Source organism: Suricata suricatta, chromosome 14 (assembly GCF_006229205.1).
Source record: "Suricata suricatta isolate VVHF042 chromosome 14, meerkat_22Aug2017_6uvM2_HiC, whole genome shotgun sequence".
NCBI lineage: Eukaryota > Metazoa > Chordata > Mammalia > Carnivora > Herpestidae > Suricata > Suricata suricatta.
Genome location: NC_043713.1, coordinates 826,027 through 841,290, shown reverse-complemented (window position 1 = coordinate 841,290; position 15,264 = coordinate 826,027). Strand labels below are relative to the sequence as shown.

Sequence of the window (15,264 nt, the reverse complement as noted above, 5' to 3'; positions counted from 1 at the left end):
GACACTCGTGTCCGGAGTGTGGGGGAGGGGAGAAAACACCTCACATCCGGCGGAGACATAAACCTACAAATTCAAGAAGCTGAGTGGACGAACGCCTAGTGGCATGAACCCAAACCCACGCCAGGAGCCGTCACAGACAGGTGCGGATCTTGTGTGAAAATTCAAGATTGGGGGAGAGACGTGAAAGCAGCCAGAGAAAAATGACACTTACCTAAAGGGAGAAAACAATTAGAATGACAGCGATTTCTCATCAAGAACCAGAAGCCACTGGAGGAAGGAAGCCATGGACACGTCACTGCAGGTGCTGCAAGGAAGCACCTGCCGGCGTCCACGCCCAGCGAGACACCGGGAGGAGACATGGGGGAGCAGCGGAGGGGACACGAGGACACGGACAAGCCGGGAGGGGATGTGGGGACAGGGATAAGCTGGGGAGGGGACCGGACAAGCTGGAAGGGCAGGGGCAGCCGCAGAGGCCGTGACACAGACCTACTCCACCAGGGCGCAGACGCCAAGTTCCGGGAGCGCAGGAAGATGATGACGCAGGACCACACAAACAGGCCGAGTACACGGGACGGGTGTGTGTCCTCATCCTGCATGTACTGAGTTCTGTCTGACAGCGGGTGTGACACACGCGTGGTCCGGTGGGGGGGGGGGCTGAAATGAGTCGAGAGAGGACACTTCAGACCACAGTAGAGGCGGATATTCCGGAAAGTCGGCCGACCCAGGAAGTGGTGGCGTGGACTGTGTGGGCGTCCCTGCGATGGACGTCCAGAGCGGCCCCGAGGAGATGCTGGTGGAGCGCACAGGCTCCCGGTGTGCGAGGGACCGCACGGCCGGCAGAGCCAGCGGCCGAGACCCCGGGGCCCGAAGGCACGGGCAACACCCACGCCTCGGACCCACTGTCCACTCTGCTGCCCACAGTGTCCAGGAGCGGGAATGCGGCTGGTCGCCAGTGCCCTCCTCGCCACGGTGCCTCCAGGAACTTGTGAGGACACGTGCGTCCTTACGGGATCGCAACACACGTAACTAGGTGCCCGAATTGCCGGCAGGAGACGGCGGCTGTGTGCTTGCTTACGTGCACGGATTGCATGTTGCTGAGCAGTTGTTTACTGACCTGATCCCAGACGGACAGCCAGGGCTGTATTTTCATCAAATCATTGTGACCCGGACTGCGGACCCCTTGGTTTTGTTATTACTTGTTTACTAATCTTTATATATTTAGCTATATGCAGGTGCCAAGTAAGAAGGGATGAGCGGGAGGAGGAATCCAGCTCGTCCCACAAGGCCCAGAATTCCCAGCGTGGCCACAGGCCTGACCCAGGTCAGCACCGCTGTCTCGGGCCGAGGCAGTCTCCTCTGAACACGCACCTGAGCTCCGGCCCTTGGCCCCAGGACACGGGGGTGACAGTCTGCTTCCCGGGCCGCCCACGGGCCCGCCTCTCTCGCTGCCGCAGATAACGGCGGTCTTCCTCACAAGGGTTGTGTTTTAGTAGTTAAATTAAAAATAAAAAGGTCCCGGGGCACCTAACTAACTCAGCCAGTTGGGCATCTAACTCTTGATGTCCACTCAGCTCATGATTTCATGATTCATGAGTTTCAGTTGGGCTCAGCGCTGACAGCTCAGAGCCTGGGGCCGGCTTGGGATTCTCTCTCCCTCTCTCCCTGCCCCTCCCCTGCTCTCATGTGCTCTCTCTCTCTCTCAAAATAAATAAACATAAGAAAAAAACCTGCACAAAATTGAATTTTCAAAACTTTTCCTTGCAATTCCCAATGCCTTCTACATTCATCGTAGAAACTGTGGGAGATATAAATAAACAAAGAGAAAATCACCCCAAACGTTGCTGCTGACATTTTCACGTGCTTCCTTCCTGTCTTTGTTGAACATAACAGTGTAGACACACAGACACACGTGAGAGAACCAGGCTGGTGTCACCCTGGACCTTGGTCTGTCTTCCTTTGTGACTCTCGTTTTGGAAATGTGGCGCTGCAGCCGTCTTGCCGCCGTTTATGGGGGGTCTTTCGTGACAGTAGCAGGGAGCACGATGCTCCCCGAGTGTCCGTGATTGCTAGGAAGCCCGTGGCTCTGTATGACCTCCACAGTGAGGTCACCCGGCCACACTGGAGCCGCCTGGGGGGCTCAGTCGGTTAAGTGTCCGACTCTTGGTCTCGGCTCAGGTCTTGATCTCAGGGTCGTGAGTTCAGACCCCGTTTTGGGCTCTGTGCTGGGCATGGATCCTGATTAAAAAACTGTGTGTGTGGCCCCTGCAGGGCAGGCCAACAAGAAGAACAAAATAAAGGCGTCTTAGCCTGATAGGTGGCTTTGAATATCCTCACGATGCCTCTACTTTTTAAGGACAAATTCCTGAAGGTGGATATTTTTAAACTGAAACAAGAAAACTGCATTTATGTCCATAGGTGGTTTTCCTCAGTAATGGTGGCTCGCCCTATAGGTGTTTGCGCTCAGAGTCACAAACACGTGCTGTAGCCACGCGCCTTGCATTTCGCTTCTACAGGAAATCGCTGGAAACAGTGTGGTCTCTTGGAAAAAGCCGCCAATCCAGCTGTACCACTTGAGACCCGGTAGTTTCATTGTTTATCTTGTTCTTTTCATACCATCTTTTCTTTGCAGAAGGAAAGAGCTGTCAACATATGATGATATGTTTGTGTATCGCACTGAAAAGTAACTTGGGTGCCAATCCAGATCCCACCATTATGGAGCTCTCGACGGAGAACCGGTGAGCACCTGCCCAGGCCGCCAGGGGCACAGGTCACCCGGACGGGGGGTCAGGGCTGCGGCCACGACTCCAGCCTCCGCTGTGTCCACGTGCCCCTGTCTTAATGGAGCAGTTACACGTTTCAGTGGACAGAATCAAAGGGTGATCTGAATTCATTCCAGGCAATTTCTCCTTTTGTTTTTCTTAATTCATGAGTATTAATATTCTTTAATGCGGATTTTCTATTTTGAAGGTTTTTTTGTTCTGTTTTTGGAGGGGGCTCTGCTCCCTCCTTTCTGGAGCATCAAGCATCTGCAAACTCAAAGAGCTGAACACACACAAGGGCCGAGGAGGAGAAGGCTTGGCGTGCACCCTGATGAGAGTGGGTGTGGCCGCGGCCCCGAGGACCCCAGGGGACGTCAACACGGGCAGGTGGTGGTGACGGCACCTCAAGGCCCTGTCTTGCAGGCTCTGACTCTTGGAAGACAGAGCGGACGTGAGGCATGGCACTCAGCGGCCGATGTCTGGGCTCAGGGCATGACTGGCGGTGGCCCGAGGAGGCGCCAGCGGCTGGGGGGAGGGGACCCGGGGCCGCTGTCCCTGCTCTGTGTTCGCGGGGGTGTCCTCACCGCACAGGGCGCGTCCAAGCAGCCTCCCACGTCGTCCTCATGTGAAGCTTTCAGGTGTGTGCTGTTGTCATTCGCATTCCTTGGGTGCGGAAACGTGCTCAGAGTTCACGAGGTGCTCGTGGGCATGGGCAGCCAGCGGGGGGGGGGGGGGGGGGGGGGGGGGGGGGGGGGGGGGGGGGGGGGGGGGGGGGGGGGGGGGGAGAGGTCGTGGGCATGGGCAGCACCTGCATTCTTAGACACCGAGTGCTATTCGCTCATGTGGTCAATGAAGGCAACACCACGCCTCAAAGTACATCTGAGGACAAAGGTGTCACCCTCTCAGATGGGTGCGAAGTTTCTGCAGGTGAGAGTTTCCCTAATTTTCAGTAGGAGGAGCTACAGTCATCCTCCAGATATAACACATGTGGGCATTGGTAGGCTCCATGGGCAGACCACATGGCTCTTCATATCAGAGTCCTGAGTTCAAGCCTCACTCTGGGCGTGGAGCCTACTCAAGAAATAGTAAGTAAGTGAATAGATAATCACAAATAACAGATGTGGTGACAATAATAATAGTTAACGTCCACAGAGCATGTTCGCACAAAACAAACCGGCAATCGTGTTAACGGCGAATCTTCCTTCCGGAGCGCCTGTCTCCGCAGAGGAGGGGGCGGGGAGGCGGTGCGAGGGCCGTGCATGGGCAGCGCGGGCTGCTCAGGGCAGGGCGGCGGCGTCTGGAAGGGGACACAGAAGACCGCCGGGCTGAGGCCGGCACTGAGGGGGCCGCGCAGGGAGACGCAGTCCTGGAGGACACAGCGAGGCCTGCAGGGGCCGGGCTCCCGAGGCCATGAGGCTGTGCGTGCGCGGGCCGGCCTTTCGGGCGCCGGGGCGCAGTGATGCGGAGTCCAGCACCCGCTCTAAGTCTCACAGATGTATCAGCACATCCGAAAACTCCCAGTTACGTCAACTTGCTCATTTTAGAGTCATTGAAAATACCAAAGTGAAAGGGCGTAAGCACTTGGCGTATCCTATTTGACGACTGAGCCAGAATCAGGAACCCTCTAACTCTCGTGTAGGAGCCGGGGCTGAAAGCCAGCACGGGGAGTGGACAGAGACCGCATGTGACAGGGCACACGGGACCCCAGTGGGCCCAGCTGGGTCCCTGCTCCGTGCGGGGAATTCCCGCCGTAGGGGATTCAGAGGAGGAGACAGGGTCACGATCCAGTACAAGGAGCATTTCTTAGACGCTTGGTGGGGGTGAGACTCCGGGAGTCACCAGAGGAACGAGGTCATGGAGATGAGTTTCAGGGGCTCGGAGGAGACAGCTGTGCAGACAGCAAAACTCAGACCTGACCCGCCGTGCAGGGTCCCACAGGTGCTGCCGGAGTGTGCAGGTCAGCGCCTTTCGAGAGGGTCCCCCGGTGCTCGGGCAGTGGGACAGCCCGCACAGAACACCACCAGCTGGCCAGCGTGGACCCCTCACAGTTCTCCGGGTTGGAGGCCGAGACCCAGGCTCTGGCCCATTCTGTGTCATGGAGACCCCGCTTCCTTCCTACACGGCGTCTTCCAGAGACGTCCTCGCAGGGCTGGACAGGGCAAGGGAGCTCCTTGGGGCCTTCTACAAGGGCACTAACCCTGTTCATGAGGGTCCTGCCCCCATGACCTGATCGCCTCCCAGAGGCCCCGCCTCCTAAAACCATCACCTTGGGGATTACGTTTCAACATGGATTTGGGGTCCCCAGCCTTCAGTCCATAGCACAAGACTGACATCTGGAAGGGGGCAGAGAAGGCCAGAAACAAGGCTCGAGGGGAGGGGGCACGGGGGACCTGGCAGCGGCACAGGGGAGAGGGCGCCCGGAGCACAACGGTGCAGATAATACTGAAGGGCCCCAGGCTGTAGGGAAGCAGGGCCTGGCCTGTCCCCAGGACCCTGAAATCCAGGACCACCAGCCTGCTGGCCCCCAGGCCCACTGGCCTAACGTTTTCCAGGTTCCAGTGGGGGTTTTTTTTTTTTTAATGTCTTTATTTTATTTTGAGAGAGAGAGGGAGACACTGAATCGGAAGCAGGCTCCAGATCAGCACAGAGCCCAGCGCGGGGCTCAAACCCACAAGCCATGAGACCATGACCCGAGCTGAAGTCGGCCGCTTCACCGACGGAGCCCCCCAGGCGCCCCCAGGTTCCAGTGTTTCGACTTCTCCGAAGTTTGACTTCATCTCCACCCTCGACTTGACTGTGCCGGAAGGATACATTCCCAAAGTAGAGAACGTTTGCAGTTAGCTAAAGACAGAAAGCGGAGAGAGCACAACGCTGGGCCGTTCGGCACGAGGACTAGCGGAAGGTCAGGCTCCAACCTCGCTTCTTCCTGATTCACGTTAATACCGTAGACTCAAACAGCATCTGCAGCAAGCAGACACTACCCTTTTGGTCCCGAAATAGAGCCACACCCCAGACCTTCTAGTTTTAGAGAAGGGAAGCGGGCTGGAGGTTTCTGCGCTCTGACCTCGAGGGGACCGCGCCTCGTCCTCTCGGGCACAGCCCACGGGACCGTTTCTGCCGCCCTGCGTGGACTCGCCCAGCTGTAAACAGACAGGCGCGGAAACGGGACGGAACACTGAGCGGCTGCCTGGACGCGGCCAGAAGCGAGGCGTCGGAGCGAGTCAGAGCCCTGCAGACGTTAGATGGACGGACGGCTCGTTTTGTATCCTCGCCGAGGTGTTGATTATGTTCCAAGGAACTCAGTGTGTAATTTGTATGTCCATGTCTTCAGCAAACTCCGTCATGTGGCCATCGACACAACGTAAGTTTGGAAGACTCTCATCACCCCCCAAAAAAGACCCGTGCCTGTAGCGGCCACGATGCCCATGCCACCCGCCCCCACCCCCGGGCCTGGTGCCCACCCCACCCACCCCCAGCCCAGGCAACCACTAACTCGCCGGCTGTCTCCATAGACTTACTAAGTCTGGACGCTTCCCGTAAGTGGAATCACACGGCACACGGTCTGAGAAAGATGATCTTTCATCGTAACTTGGCAGCTGTAGGCCCGTAGTGGGGATGTTTTTATGCAGCAACTTACCATGCTATTCCTAAGGAAAAGCAATGAAAAGAAGCCCCATCAGAACTGGTCAAGATGCCCAAACCAGGGTCTTCTTGTCACTGCTGCCTCGCTCACTGACCGGCCCCATCAGGTGGCCCGCCGGACTGAGCGGCGGCACAGGGGTCGCTGCCCCGAGCGCCCTCGGGGCCCGTTGGAGTCTGAGTCGGCCTCCGTGATCTCAACCATGAAGCATCACTGGACGCGTCCTAAGTCCTCATCCTCCGGAGGCTGGCACCTGTCTTCCTTCAAGGGCACACGCACCACATAGGACCCTGTCACCGGGCCGTCCTCTGGGGGACTCGCGGCACTGGTCTTGTTTCAGAGACCCTCTATCTCTTTCATTTCATGCAGAGTAAAGTCCAAGAAAAAATAAACAAGAAAGGCACGTTTTCTGACCGGCTTACAATTTTCATTTGCTGTTAATTTGCTCAGCCATCTTTAACGTGTGCCTAGGTGATTATCGATTCTCACGGGGCTCTGAGGCTTATTGAGTTCCTCCAGTGGGCCACCTAATGCGACAGTTACCACGGCTGGTCCAGGGTGCACCCTGGTCTCACAGCCACAACGACATCAGACGCTCCCCACAATTAATCATCCGAATGAAACCCTGTTACACTGGCCGTGACCTCCGCGGTAAGCGGCTTCCACCATTGTTTACGGGTTCCTTACGTTCTAATTCCATGTCCAAACCGACTTCATGTCCAGCTCAGTTATATAGAAATATACCAACGTGTCATTTATTCCATTTGAAAAAGGTTTTTTTTTATGCTTATTTATTTTTGAGAGAGAGAAAGAGAATGCAAGAGGAGGAGGAGCAAAGAGAGGGAGACACAGAATCTGAAGCAGCTTCGGCTCTGAGCTGTCAGCACAGAGCCCCACGTGGGGCTCGAACCCACGAACCGTGAGATCATGACCTGAGCCGAAGTTGGATGCTTAACCGACTGAGCCACTCAGGCACCCCGGAAACTTTCCTTCCTTTTCCTTTTATTTATTTTTTCTTTTTTTAAGAAAAACATTAGCAAATGCTTTTTGGGGTCTTTCCTTGAATTTTGCACCCTTTGTCATTGACAATGTGTGACTCTCAGAGGCCGGTTTGTAATGCCGGCAGCACATTCTGTAAAGCTTCTGCTACGTGCAGGAGGTGACACTTAGCCGCAGCTCCCTGCCAGGCCAGCCCTCGCTCGGTCCCTCGTGTGCGGAGCGAGCGCGTCTCTGTTGAGGGTCACATGGCACCGGGGCCACCACGGGCTGCGGTGGCCGATGGAGGCACAGAGCTGCAAGCGTTGGGCGCCAAAAATGTCGGCTTTTATCCCAGAAAAGAGTCACGGACACGCGTTGTCAGGACCTGCATCTCAGTCAAACCCAGACTTTCCTAGCGTGACATGTTCGTGGAAACTGCCTTCACATAATGAGTGTAAGTAATTTGTCTGACACAAGCATGTCAACAGCAAGTATGTATAATTTGTGCGATGACAAATTGTACCTGTCCTTCCCAGGAAGAAAGGGACACTGCTGTGCACGGAGATGGCGGGGCAGGGTCAAGGACGGGCGCTTGCATTTAATACGCGGCTCTCAGAAGCACACACCGTCCTTTCAGAGGGCCGATGCAAATTATAGCTAATAAAGTTATTATAAGTAATTGCTACCTCTGCGCTCCTGCGGAATCGGCGATGCGGAGTGGAGAGCAGGCAGGTGCGGAGGGGAGGCGCCTCCATTCCGAGCGGGGGCCCCTCAGGCAGCACCCTCGTCTTCACAGAAGTCACAGGCGCGTTTCCCACCACCAGTGACCTCTCAGGAACGCTGCGGCCCAGCCGGCTCGGAGATTCGGCCAGCGCGGGGGACGGACCGGGCTGCGGGGCGTCCTCGGGATCCGCACGCACTGCCTCCCACCCTGGAGGGTCTCGGGAAGACCCTCGTCCCCACGGGAGGGCAGCTAGAGAACAGTGGGGACGTCCCGTCCTGAGGGACACTAGGAAATTGCGGCCACAGCATCCCGGAGCGATGTGGGAGGGCCACCCCCTCCTGGAGTGTTTGTCGCGACACCGTGCCCACACTGGGTTAAGTGGGGGGGGGCCCTTGCAGGCACCAGGTGGCGAGATGACAGAGGGCCCGAGAAGTGCAGCGTCCTCGGTGGGGGAGGGGCAGGGGCCCACACCAGCCTCGCCTGCAACAGGCCGACTCCGAGACCACAGATGACTATCTGTCCGGTGGCTCTCTTGGCCCAGGGGTCAGCGTCCCTGGTGGGCTGGGGGGCGGGGGGATGTCAGCTCACAGCGGGTCAGGCCAGATGACCCTGAGGCGGGACGGTGGTGGATAACCAGACCCCGGGATACAGAGGACCATGTGGCACTGCCACAGGCGGGGTGGGGGCATCAAGAGGTGCCAACCGCCAGGTATATAGGAAACGGGTCGGGAATAACTGTGCTCGGGTCTCCCGATGGGAGAGGCGGCCCCGCAGCGCCAGCGCGGAGTGCGTCCAGCTCGGTGAGTGGACGCCAGACACGAGGGGAAACGGGGCGCCCGCCATCCTCCAACAATAAAGACATTTAGTTAAAAATACATTGAGAAGGGAACGCGTCCTGGGCAGCACGTGTGGGCTTCCGCGGCGGCAGCGGGCTCGCGGCAAGAGCAGCATCCTGGTAAGACCTTGAAGTGATCGTCTCTGCCTGCCTGACACGGTAGAGACAAAATGAGGCTTTGGTACAGGAGTGACTTCTTCTAGAACTCTCGGGAGACAGTTCCCACGCCTCATTGCTGAGACGGCCGTATCGTGTCTGGGAAGAGATTCGCTGAAAGTAAAGGCAGGAAGACCTGTTGGTCACACATCCGTTGACACAGGACAGCAGATTGATCCCAATCGCCGGCCGACCGCAATGGGACTCCGATTCCGGGGGATTTGTTCTGGATGCAGCCCTTGGAAGCCCTCCACGAGAAGCTATTAATTACATCTTCCCATTCAGTGGGACAGCTGAGAGGTGCACGGTCATCACAGACCGGTAACTGAGTGCATGGTCTCCAGGAAACTGGCCTTTCTAGGTACATCGGCCTGACACACCTCGCCTGAGCCCGGACGGCGGGCTGTGCTCCAGCCTGGGGCTTTCCGGGGCAGAGTGAGTGGCACGTGCGGTGTAAACGCCGTGTGGGCACACACCCACTCACACTCCCGCATGCGCGCTCACATGCACACACGTCCCTGTGGCGGACTGCTTTCAGAAAATGAAATGCTGGGATAAATTCTGCACAAAATATGTATTTTTAAATGACGAGCTTGCTGTAATTAATGTGAGCCCATCGTGTGATAAACGGTGCCTGGAAATGAGACTGTAGGTACATCTTTTCCTTTTATAACCACCCACCTCGGGGCATCCCACCTCGGGAGGGGGGTAACGCCTGCCCTTGTGCACGTTTCCAAGGAGCGACCCGCGGTGCCGGAGATCTCCGCCTCTGGTCCACGCTGGGAGGTTCCGAGTTCAGAGGGCGGTCGAGGCTGCGGGAGCAGGGGACCCTTGTCCGGAGCCTGTCACCCCCCTGCCTCAGCTGCTGGGGGAGGCGGCAGGCCCCCGGGCGGAGCCCCAGGAGAGCCCAGCCAGAAAGCCTCAGTAAGAAGCAACACTAAAACTGGCCCGTAAGGACGCACTTAAAGATGGCTTGTCACAAGTTCCATCTTTCATGGTAGGTTTTTTTTTTAACCTGCTGTGCATTACAATAGCAGTCTTCAACTTCTTGCTCGTTGACCCCCTGAAAGGATCTGGAAAAGCCTGTATCCCTTCCCCCCGCGCTTCTCCATCGTAACCGTGAAGAGTTACAGACGATGCATTCGGCACTATGGTGTTTACACTCGCACACAGAACTGGGACATCAGTTTTTTTAGAGTACTGAATGACATTTCAGTTCCACGATGTGATACCCTCTGTCACCATCGGTTTTTAAAAACGCATATTGAAGCTCTTCTTTGACATTTGCAAAATCTTTCTTATTTGTAAACAGTTCCCTGAGAAGTTTTGTTGGTCTTTTGGATGGGAATGGGGAGGTATTTGTCAGGGGCGATTCCATCACACGCCTGCGTGGCCTCCTCCTGGCTTACTCTGTGTTTGGTCCCCGGGCCGAGTCTTGTCTGGTGCCGGAAGCCGGCGCCTTGGAGAAGTCAGGCCTCGGACACCCAGGCCGGGGTCGTGTTTGATCCCCAGACCCATGTGCCCACAGACCCACGGCCGACGTTTCCAGCTGGGAGGAGGTACTTTTCTCAACGTGTTTGCCCCCACCGTCGGGCCTTCCTCCGGGATTTCTTCCACCGTGGCCCCACGGACTGCACGGCGCACAGCGACCTTCACTCTCCAGCTGCCAAAGGACGTGACAGCGTCTCTGGCTCTGGAGCACGCAGGGGTCCGGCCCGCCGCCGCCCCAGCACCTCCGGCCTGGACAGTGAGTCTCCCCTCGCCCCCACGCAGGGGTGGAGGCAGAGCTCTCGGATGCGATTTGCCGGACGGGGCTCTCCTGGTCACCGTGACCCTGCGCCACAGCCGAGAGCCACAGGTCAGTTACGGCAGAGGGGAGTCATCCTCATGGACGGGCACAGTGAGCAGGTGCCCACATTTCACCAATGTGTGAATCGAGAGGGTAATGAGGGAAGATCACTGAGGAAGACCCAAGACGGCCTGGGAGAGTTTTTCAGGGCCCGGAATTCCTAGACGTTAGGATGAGGTTGCTGAGTTAGATACAAAGTGGTTGACATCTTAAGGGACAAAATATCCTTTGGATTTTATTTTCTTCCTTGACAGAAACTGTTTGCTTCTCTCCTGGCCAAGATCCTCCAGTTGACCCGTCATTCCCGTAGGCTGAGGACTTTGAAAGCCAGTGAGCAGTGAGTTGAACAACGTGCATTCTCCTAGCGTTTGGGCGCCCTGTGCCCTTATATGACTGGAAATGAGGTGCCAGCTCCTTTCTCCGTATTTCTGGGTCCAGGCCATCAGACTCTCCTTCTAGAGCGCAGCTGGCAACTTTGGTTTAGACACTAACAACACGGATTCGGGGCCCGGGTTCGAGTTCTGGCTGTGTTAGTCGAGCCCCGTGGCCCAGGGCGGGCCCTGAACCGTTCTGTGTCTCCAGGTCCTGACCTGCACAGGTGGGGGTGGGGGGAACATTAACAGAACTCTCTCTGGCCATTGATCACAGGTCTGTGTCTTCCATCCTTTTACTTTCAACTTGTCTGTGACTTTACACTTAGGCATGTAGTTGGATTGTGTTTTAGTGGAGCCTGATGATTTGAATTTTTCCTGGGGTATCGCATCCGCTTACATTTCATGAACGTGAGCTGACATTTGGGGGGATGGCTACGATCTTACCTGTTCCTTTTTAACTTTTTAAAAAATTTGATTCGTTTAAGGAATGTCTACATCCAACACAGGGCTCCGACTCACGACCCCGAGATCAGGAGTCGCCAGTTCCAGCGACTGAGCCAGCGGGGTACCCACATCCATGCAGTGCTCTCTGCACCCCCCCCCTTAACTTGTTCCTGCACCTTCTTCACTTAGGCCTTGAGAGATGGCCCAGGGAAGTGCGTGGAGCCTACAGCATGAGTGCACTCCCCACCCTCCCGTATTGGCAAGGCCGTGGGCCTCAGTGACCAGGGTTGGCAAATTTCCCTGCAAAGGTCTGCACAGTAAGTAGGCTCTGTGGTCATATGACCTTTGTCAGGCCTCTCAGCTCTGCCGCTGTGGCTTCAAAGTGTCCACAGATAGACACGGTGCGGACGAAGCAGCGCGGCTGTGTCCCCACAAGCTTTCCTCACCAGGCGGCCCCTGCCCTCCAGCCTCGGCCCCCAAAACGCTCTTCCTCTTCCCTGGCTTGGAGTCTGGGGGCGCCGCAGGCTCCCACTGTCCCGGTCACAGGGAGGCCAGCCCACCGCCCGGTCCCTCCCTCGCACCCACACCGACCGTCCCTCCACCGAACTCGCTTCCGAGGGATACGGCCACCCGCTCCCGCTGAGACCCTAACAGAACCCTGGCTTTCGTCGTGAGTCATGGCGAGCGGCCCACTGTGTCCCAAGTGATAACCAGCACTTTGCAGATGTGCCCCCTGCCCAGGGAGAGCCTCCTGCAGGGCGGCACTAGGCCTTAGGGACACTCGGTCCCGCAACCGCGCTCCCTCAGCTGGGCACCCCACAGGGAGGAAGGGCCTTGGCCAAACGAGTAATGCAGACATGGGGTGGGGTGTGTGTGTGTCCGAGTTTGGAAGAATGGAGGGGTTTTTATTTTAAAGCGGGTAGGCTGTGACAGGCACATCCAGGAAGGGCGGCGTTCACGAAGGGGCCCCAGGGCGCCGCTCAGGGTCACCCCGGAAGGAGAAGTCTCAGGACCGGTGTTAACGTGGGAGCTGGTAAGTGTGGCTGAGCTGCTGTGCTGTCAGCCGTGCGGGTGGCTCCGCTCCCTGTGCCGGCGGCAGCCACTGCGGTGAGTCTGAGCAAGGGGAAGACTGAGCACACTGCATCTCACAGCTAGGTCACTGTGTCCGTCCAGAGTGGTGTCTACACTGTGGCCTGTATTCAAGCCCCATGAAAAGCAGCTACGTAGCAAATCGGAACCAGGAGGTTGGAGCAACTACTTAAGAATATTGACTTTTAAGGGGCGCCTGGTAGCTCAGTCGGTTAAGCATCCGACTTCGGCTCAGGTCATGATCTCACAGTTCGTGGGTTCGAGCCCCGCGTCAGACTCTGTGCTGACAGCTCGGAGCCTGGAGCTGCTTTGGATTGTCTCCTCTCTCTGACCCTCCCCTGCTCACACTCTCTCTCTCTCTCTCTCTCTCTCTTTCCTCTCTCCTTCAAAAATAAAAATAAATAAACATTAAAAAAAGAATATTGACTTTTTAACAAATAGGTTTTTTAACTGAGAAAGTAATACATGAAAATATTTAGTCAAGATGAGCCTAGTATCTAGAACTTTATGTCAAATACGTTGCTTCCTACCCATAGTCATAACGGATTTATAAATTATGGAAATAGAAAACAAGAAGATACGGCAGGGCTTGAAAACACCCACGTTACTGGTCCAGAAACAGGTCAAAGTGGTCCCAGTGGGCTGGCCTCTGGGGCTGGAAGGCGGCCCCAGAGTGGGGGATGGGCTCACCCGGAGCTGGCCCCGCCTCCCTGCGGGGAGCAGGAAGCAAACAAAACAAGCAGCAAACCCTGGGCTGCCCCGGGCTTGTGAACAAGGCGGGGCCTCAGGAGCTTGAGGACCTGGATGAAGAGCAAGAACGAGTCCCACCGCCTGCAGACCCTGCACCTGACATGTCGCCCCATCACCGAGCCTTCACATGCCACGTGGGCCCCACTCACGCTATGCCTGCCAACCTAGATTCCAAGACATGTGAAGAACGGCACTTAACAAATCAATCAAAACATTTTTTTCTCCTTAATTTATTTACTAAAATTTTTTAAAATATGTTTATTTTTGAGAGAGAGAGAGAGAGAACGAACAAGTGGGAAAGGGGCAGAGAGAGAGGGAGACCCAGAATCGAGGCTCCGAGCTGTCAGCACAGAGCCACGTGGGGTCTAACTCACCAATGGTGAGTTCATGACCTGAGCTGAAGTCGGATGCTTCACCGACTGAGCCTCCCAGATAATTTAAAGAAACAAACAGGCACAAATGAAATAATAATGGATAGAACAAAGGACCAATGAGAAACTTCACAATAAAAAACCAAAACCATTGAAATAAGTACCTCAAACTGTTAAAAACAAAACCAGCTCCAAGACAAAATTAATAAAGGCTGTTTAGTCAGGAACCTGCGGCCAGGTAGCCCTTCTGATGTCACTGTTATTTTACCAGGAGTTCAAGGTGTTAGAAAGGAAATGAAGTTTAATCAGGTAAAGAGAAGAAACAACGGGCAGACACCCCAGAAGGAGGGACTCTGGAGGTGGCCCCTTTCTGGCTGGTCTGCAGGTGCGCCTGACAGTCGTCGGTGGCTGAAGGCGGCCAGCAAGCAGCTCCGAGAACTTCCTCGAGGACTGGTTGGGGCTGTAGGGTGCTAGGCGAGGCTGATGTCCCACAGGCGCCCCAGAACAGCGGGGCCACCGTGGCTCTCTCTGATGGGGGGGGCATCCTCTGCAGATGTGACCCCACGAGCTCTCCAGACTCGCACGGGCATGAGGGAGCGGCTACCAGTGGGGCGAGGTAGGAGGACTTCGTGAACACTATAGGACCTTTAAGGTTTTGATCTTGGAATATTAGATCTACTCGCCATCATAAGGTTGATCCTTGAATAACATTGGTTTGTGCGGAGATTTTCCCCATATACACACCTTATTGTAAATGTATTTTTTATGGTTTCCTGTATAACATCTTCTTTTCGCTAGATTTGCATTGTAAGAACACATTATTTTATACATGCAACATACAAAATACGTGGTAATGTTGTTGGTCACCATCAGGCTATTAGTAGTCAAGTTTCTGGTTCAAAAATTATGATGGGAGGGAGAGGGGGAGGAAGTACACGAAACCGTGTTACCCCAGGGTCAACTACACTTAAGAAATCCGGCCATGTATTTGGCCAGAGGCCAACTCGACTTTAAAGCATGGAAAGAGTTGAGAGCAAATTTCCGGGCTATAAATGACTGACACTTTAAGAACAAGATAGCAAAGCAGAGATCTCTCCGGAGTCAGCCGCTTGGAGGCAGAGGGAGGGACTAACGAAATCCCAGGGAACGGCGGGATCTCGGGAACTCCCTATCCGGAGGAGCCGGGCACAGCCGAGGGAGGCGGCTGAACGAGAGCACCGCCCGCGGCCCGGAGGGGGGACGCGCCGCCGACACGCACCTGCGCCGCAACACGGAGCCGCCCCCCACGCGGCGCG

General features: G+C 55.9%; 1 protein-coding gene across 1 annotated transcript in view; it reads left to right on the top strand.

The window, feature by feature from the left end:
• The first annotated feature begins 760 nt into the window (after window positions 1–760).
• ATP9B (ATPase phospholipid transporting 9B (putative)) overlaps window positions 761–15,264 on the top strand; it is a 184,946-nt gene continuing 170,442 nt past the window's right edge. The window contains exons 1-2 of the mRNA XM_029922755.1: window positions 761–985; window positions 10,621–10,839. Of these exons, the coding sequence (XP_029778615.1) occupies window positions 761–985; window positions 10,621–10,839 (444 nt within the window). The remainder of the gene's footprint in view (window positions 986–10,620; window positions 10,840–15,264) is intronic.